Source organism: Lactuca virosa, chromosome 6, assembly GCF_052849685.1.
Source record: "Lactuca virosa cultivar CGN04683 chromosome 6, Lactuca_virosa_CGN04683_v6, whole genome shotgun sequence".
In the NCBI taxonomy this organism is placed as follows: domain Eukaryota; kingdom Viridiplantae; phylum Streptophyta; class Magnoliopsida; order Asterales; family Asteraceae; genus Lactuca; species Lactuca virosa.
In genome coordinates, this window is record NC_136431.1 from 22,550,386 (window position 1) to 22,557,669 (window position 7,284).

At 31.6% G+C, this 7,284-nt stretch overlaps 1 protein-coding gene across 7 annotated transcripts; it reads left to right on the top strand.

Moving 5' to 3' along the window:
- The first annotated feature begins 243 nt into the window (after positions 1-243).
- On the top strand, positions 244-4,806 carry LOC145119691 (alcohol dehydrogenase-like 3). 7 transcript variants are annotated; one of them, XM_079055394.1, is made up of 11 exons: positions 244-500; positions 590-726; positions 813-862; positions 964-1,292; positions 1,398-1,480; positions 1,557-1,632; positions 3,248-3,309; positions 3,443-3,538; positions 3,629-3,790; positions 3,867-4,014; positions 4,382-4,806. In XM_079055394.1, the coding sequence occupies exons 1-10, from the start codon at positions 443-445 to the stop codon at positions 3,978-3,980; spliced, it is 1,167 nt and encodes a 388-aa protein (XP_078911520.1). In that variant the 5' UTR covers positions 244-442; the 3' UTR covers positions 3,981-4,014; positions 4,382-4,806. The 7 variants fall into 7 exon arrangements, with proteins under 7 accessions (XP_078911520.1, XP_078911521.1, XP_078911523.1 ...); XM_079055395.1 differs by having other exon boundaries at positions 4,393-4,806; XM_079055397.1 differs by lacking the exon at positions 3,867-4,014.
- Positions 4,807-7,284: the final 2,478 nt, after the last annotated feature.

Below are 7,284 nucleotides of genomic sequence, written 5' to 3' on the forward strand. Positions count from 1 at the left end.
TACGACACTTTTCATTCGGTAGTAATAACTCCCGTGTTCTAGTAGTGTATGATGGTCCTAATAAATAAGCTCAGTCTTTAATGAGCCCAACCTAACTGATAATGGTTAGATATATGTCTCTTTCTTGAGTTATATATATATATATATATATATATATATATATATATATATATATATATATATATATATATATATATATATATATATATATATATATATATATATATATATAATAGTCAAGCATATAGGATATATACGCACAGAAGCCACCTAGCTAGATGATTAAACAAATTCTTATACGGATGGTCTATGTTGAATTGAATTCGCAATAGCTCAAGCTGCCCTACGTATACTCTGGAAATAGACGCCAAAAGTTGACTGTATAATGTATATATATAGTGCAAACTCCCTCCATTAACTAACATCATTTAAACGCAGCCAGATGGACAACGTCATAGAACCAGCTAATGGTGTTTTGGGCAAAGAAATCACATGCACAGGTTGGTTTAGATAATGTAAATTCTATGCGGTATATCGATCTTAATAATCATGATGCCTGAAGCTTTTTGTATATTCATGATGCCTGAAGCTGCTGTGGCTTGGGGTCCTGGACAGCCTTTCTCCATACAACAAATTCGTGTCCAACCACCTCAGAAGTTGGAAGTCCGAATCAAAATCTTGTACACCTCAGTTTGCCATACTGATCTTAGTGCGTGGCAAGGCCAGGTACGTTTGTAACTAACATATGTATATTGATATACATATCATTTACACTTAGTTATTAATATATGCACATAATTAATCACATGTAGAATGAATCACAACGAGTGTATCCTCGTATTTTTGGACATGAAGCCTCCGGGTAATAACTTGAATTTTAATTTGGGTTAATGTAAGTATTTATTAAATTTTACATTGCTAGTTGTGGTAAGTGAGTTATGTTATGTGTGGATCGATTGGTAGGGTGGTCGAGTGTATAGGCGAGGGTGTGCAGGATATGAAGGAAGGAGATCATGTTCTCACTATCTTCAATGGCGAGTGTCGTAGATGTGCTTATTGCAAGTCTGAAAGCACCAATCTATGTGAAAAGTTTCGCGTGGATCCATCACGAAGCGTGATGAGGAATGATGAGAAGACCAGGTTCTCAACGCAAGACGGGAAACCCATTTACCATTTTCTCAACACATCCACTTTTAGCGAGTACACAGTCATGGACTCGGCATGTGTTGTTAAGATCAATCCAAAAGCTCCCCTTGACAAGATGACTTTACTTAGTTGCTGTCTGTCCACAGGTTCTAGTCAATATATACACATATTCGTTAGTTATTTTCGATCATAATCAAATATTAACCTATTGATTTGAACATAAGTCCAACGATTAAAATATCTGTGTCAAGGATTTGGAGCTGTAACCAATACTGCCAACGTTCAACACGGTTCAACAGTCGCAGTCTTTGGCCTGGGTGCCGTGGGACTGGCGGTAATAATATTAATAGATCAAAGATTTGGTGAAATCAATTTTCATTTTTTTTTGAATGAGGAACGTCTGATATCAGGTCATACAAGGGGCCAAAACAATAGGAGCATCTAAAATCATAGGAGTCGATATTAATGCGGACAAGCATATCAAAGGTATGTTATATACACTGCAACTAGAGTAAAACTTTATACTTAAAACTTACACAAATACATATTAAAAATAATTAACTATATAATAATAGTTTCTTGCATTAATTTGCTTTTGTTAAAATTTAAAGATTTCAAATCATATTATAACATCTATTAAAATCATATAATTTAAGGTCGTTACTTGCAATTGACATATGATTAAAACTAAATTTAATTTCAACTTAATATTACTTTAATTGTTATGATTAATTAATTTAGATATTATTTATTTGAGTTTTGATAACATAATGTAATTTATAAGTTTATGTTATTTTTAATTATTATTATTGTAATTAATTTAAAAACCATTTATTTGGGAAATTTTCAATTATTATAAAAAAAATTGTTTTCGTTTTTAGTTAATTTAACATGCCGATTTAGTTTTACATTTAAAACACTTAAACATTTTGAACCGTTTAAAAAAAGTTTTTGAATATTTTTATGTTTATTTTATATATATATATATATATATATATATATATATATATATATATATATATATTGGATTTATCATAATAATTAAATTAACATTTTAATTATATTATAACTGATAATTCAAAAATATACCTCTAATTTGATAATATTTCACATTTAATAACACATTTAAATTAATAAAATAGATATATTATAATGAAATACGAAGAATTTGAGGCTTTCAAACACATGTGGTAAAGCAATTCCTTTATAATATAATATATATACATCCATACATGAATTGTCTTAAGAGTTGAATAAATTGGCACATCAACATTTCATTAACTAATAATATTTTATATATTAATATTTACATTCCATTAAACTCTATTAAATTTTAGTGAAATATCATATCACCATATTTTTATATTTTTTATAAGTATTATTAAAACATAAAACTAAAATATTAGATTAATTAGGAATTAAAAGATAGAAATTACTAATTAAATATTACAAGTTACAAATAGTATATTAAATAAATGTACAATGGTATTAATCCTGTAATACGCGTGATTCAAGAACTTATCGAAGAAATTCAATATTAGATTCAAAGAAACTTTAAGCTACATGATGGTGGGGTAATCATGCTCTTCGACATGATTTAATAGGGCATACTTGGGAACATTTTAATAATATGTAATTTCATTATGAATAGTTAGAAAACAAATTATTGTTTAGACATTTAAAAAGTAAGTTATAAACAAAATATATTTACCTAGAAAATTAATATATATCATTTTAATTAACTTAATAAATTAATTTACTGAATAAAAAATAAATTTTATATATATATATATATATATATATATATATATATATATATATATATATATATATATATATATATATATATATATATAAACACTTTAAAATCCACAATACCCCGTTCAATCACCATTGAACTCTTATTCAATAAATTAAGGTTACAATAGTGGGTTATTTGGCCACATCATCACTTTTTATTCATTAAACTTCTCATTTAATCCTGATTGGTGGTGGTCTAATACATGCATGCATGCATGTATATGATAAACTTTTCATTCAAAAACTAAATATACTTACATGCATGCATGATATATTAACTTATTCAGTTTTATATTTATAGGTCAAACGATGGGAATGACACATTTTATAAACCCGAGGGATCTTAAAATGTCGGCACATGAGGTAATTAGCTAGCTAGTATATGTGTGTATCATAAAATGCTACTTTTCTCAAGTATTCCGTGTCATTTATATAAAGTCGATTAAGAAAAATGTTAACTTATATTAGAGATTGAATAGTGATGGAATGCATACAGAAAATAAGGGAAATGACGGAAGGAGGGGTAGACTTCAGCTTCGAGTGTGTAGGAAATCTTGATGTTCTTCGGGAAGCCTTCTTGTCGACCCATGACGTTAAGCATCTTTATGCCATTTTTTGACCTTGACTATTCCGATGTAAATTAAACTTGATTATATAGTAATTATTTGGTATTTGTATACAGGGATGGGGACTAACAATAGTATTGGGGATTCATCTAACACCAAGAATGTTGCCATTGCATCCAATGGAGCTGTTTGATGGACGAAGAATCACAGGATCAGTGTTCGGTGGTTTCAAAGGGAAATCCCAACTCCCTCTCTTTGCTGACCAATGTATGCATCAGGTATGTTTGTATGTATGTGTGTATGTATGCATGTATGTATGATCGATAGTATGTGAATGTGGACTCGTTGTTTTAGGATGGGATAAAATTGGAAGAGTTTATTACCCACGAGCTTCCCTTTAACAACATCGACCAAGCTTTCCAACTGCTAGTTCTTGGAAAATCAATACGATGTTTGCTTCATCTATAAATCAAAAGAAAAATAAGTGATTCATTAACGTAAGGTTGTAAGCTTTTCAATGAACTTGCAAGTATGTGTGTCAAATCTTTTTTTTTTTTTATCAATTTAGGGTTGTTTGTTTTATTTTCCGATGGATCATATAATTTGAAAACCATTTCTTTCTAAAGTTTAAACTGGGACTCATTAGAACCATTTGAAAAACAACAAGATTTAAATATCTAAAATATGTATTTGTTCGTTTCCATAGAAATCACTATTAAGATAGATTCAAGTCTACAATAATTAAATGGTGGTGAATAGAATATTACTACGGAATGAAAAAATCATGTTTGTTTGCTACGAAGAAGAAATGTAACGGAGAAGTTATCATGGAATGTTATTCTTCTACTCATCTTTTATTCTTTTTTTAGAACATCAACAGTTATTGAATGAAGTTGGCGAGAAGCTAATTGATGCAAGGCATTAAACATTGAGACTTTGGGTAGCTAAGCCATCTATTCCAATCAATACAAGAACCTCTCGCGGCTCTTTTAATTCAATTAAGGGCCAAATTGTTTATGTCGCTGACAAGGTCTTTAATGCTTCTATACAATCATTCCTCCACTTGACCACTTCCATATGGTCCAAGCAAGGGCATAAATAGCCGCATTGACACCATTTTCAATCTTGGGATGCATGGATGTGTGATGATCTAAGTTCACCATTTGCTGGACTAGACGTCATCAGTGGACAAGTCATTCCACCTCGCTTTGTATTATGTGTAGGAAGAGTTTATTTTTTCATTTCTAACGGTAATGAAATGACATATATTATAAATATAAATTACTATTACTCATGTAATAATCAATAATATTAAAAAAATTAGAACTTCAATTAAATGTTTTTTTTAATAAAGGAAAATGAAATTGTAGCCCTATAATGCTTTTGAAATTGGTTTAATCAATCCCTAAATTTTTTTTGGTGCTTCAAGGGGCATAAGATTATTTTTATATGGTATAATTGGTCATTTTGGAAGAATGGAAGGGTAAACCGGTTACCATTATGTCATCTCATTTAATAGATTGACTAAATTAGATCCTCCTCTCTCTCTCTCTCTCTCTCTCTCTCTCTCTCTCTCTCTCTCTCTCTCTCTCTCTCTCTCTCCCTCTTTTCGAACTTCATCACCTAAATTTAGTTTCAACCCATCTATAAAACCCCCAAATTGCACCCCTCGATTTCTTTACACCCGCTTGAAGTTCTTCTTGTATAAGCATTTCATTACCACTTCTCGACCATCGATCAACTTACCATAGTAAACAATGTCAAAACCACAATCTCCAAGTTCTTATGAATCGTCAAAACCATATGTAGTTGCTTCCAGTTCATCACAAATAAAAAACCTAGTTCTGAAATAGGCGTGTTGGTTCCCAATTATATTCTTAAGGAAGAATAAAGTATCCTTGTCGGAAAATTGGTAGCAAATCCTTTGCTTGAAACAGTCAACACGTTTTCTTTTTTGTGAGTTTCATCTTCTCTGATGGTATACCTTTTTCTTCCATTTTCTGCAAACAAAGAGTCGTAATTAACCTTAAATCCTTCCCCGAGAACTTGATCCAAAACCGATTGAATTACCATACATGTGGATTCAACTACCATTACAAGAATCAACATAATTACATTGTTATTATAGATTATAGGGCATTGTTCTTCGGGCAAAACAATAAATTTATCAATCCCATGTGATCACAAGATAAAGAATCAAGAGGGGCCCCATGGAGATTGAAAGAATTTGGACATTCGTAAAGGAAATTGATGTTTATGTAAGCTGGAGAGTAATCGAATAGGTTGAGATTAATGGTGATGTTGACAAAATCATGTGGACATATCGATTCCTTTACATCTTCCCTAACGATCTATAAGATATTGGATGTTTGATTGATGCTTAGCACATGGTATATAATATTGTTTATGTCGATACTACGGGTATTTTTGTGATATCCCCAATTTCACAGCCAGAAAATTAAGATTTTTTTATGCTTATTTAAAATCATACTATCCTCTTTGAGGAATAATATTGTGGAATTTGTTCCCAAAAACATGATAATTATATTATCAAAGCATTTCTCAAGAAATGTATTTTATTTATATTAAAACGTTGGGTGTCATCGTCAATACAGAAACATAAGCATAACGAAATATTACAAGCCTTACAGTAATTAAAATATTGGTCTAATACTTCTTGAATCTCTCAACAGAATGTATATTTTATATCGCTACTTGTGATATAATAAACTGATTGGGTCAGGATGGAAAACCTGGTGAGTACATAGGGATTTCAATCCCACGATGTTATAACATGTATATATTTCAGAACTCGCAAGATACAATTTCACCTCATATAAGCAATTTATCCCACCCCATCGTTCCTCACAACGACACGGTCCATACTTTCATATCTAAAACGAATGGCTTTACTAATCCATACTCCTAGATCAGGTATGAATGACTATGTCTAATCCATGCTCTTAGATCAATGACAAATGACTATGCCCAATCCATACTCTCGGACTAGGGACGAATGACTGTACCTACTTCATACTCTTAGATTAGGGACGAATGACTATGTCTAATCCATGCTCTCAGATCAATGACAAATGATTATACCCAATCTATACTCTCGGACTAGGGACGAATGACTATGTCTAATCCATGCTCTCGTAATAATGACAAATTACTATTCCTAATTCATACTCTCAGACTAGGGACGAATGACTATGTCTAATCCATGCTCTCGGATTAATGACAAATGAATATGCCTAATTCATAGTATAGGAATAGGGACGAATGACTATGTCTAATCTAGGGATGAAAGTGGGTCCAAACCCGAACCGGATGGACCCGGACCCGGAAAACCCATAACCGATTAACGGGATTTTGTAGAACCGAAAAATGGACCGGTATATAGGAACCGGTTCCAGTTCGGTTCCGGGCACGGTACCGAGTAAAGTGGGTCTAGAACCGGAAAACCAGGAAACATCAAAGTGGGTAGGTTGGAACCGGATAAAGTGGGTTTAGAACCGGAAAAACCGGAATTTTTTGGTAATTACTTACTACTTAGTAGGTTGAACTCGAAAATTTTCATATTGATATCCCAAATTTGGGGGATTGTAACTCATTGAATATAAAACCAAAATTGACAAAATTATAGCCTAAAATCATGTACAAACTCTAAACTACACTCTGGAAAAAACCGCATGTCAATACGACTTTAAACGAATGAGATATGCATGTGTTAACATTTTCACATAATAGAAAGTACAAAAACAAATAGCTA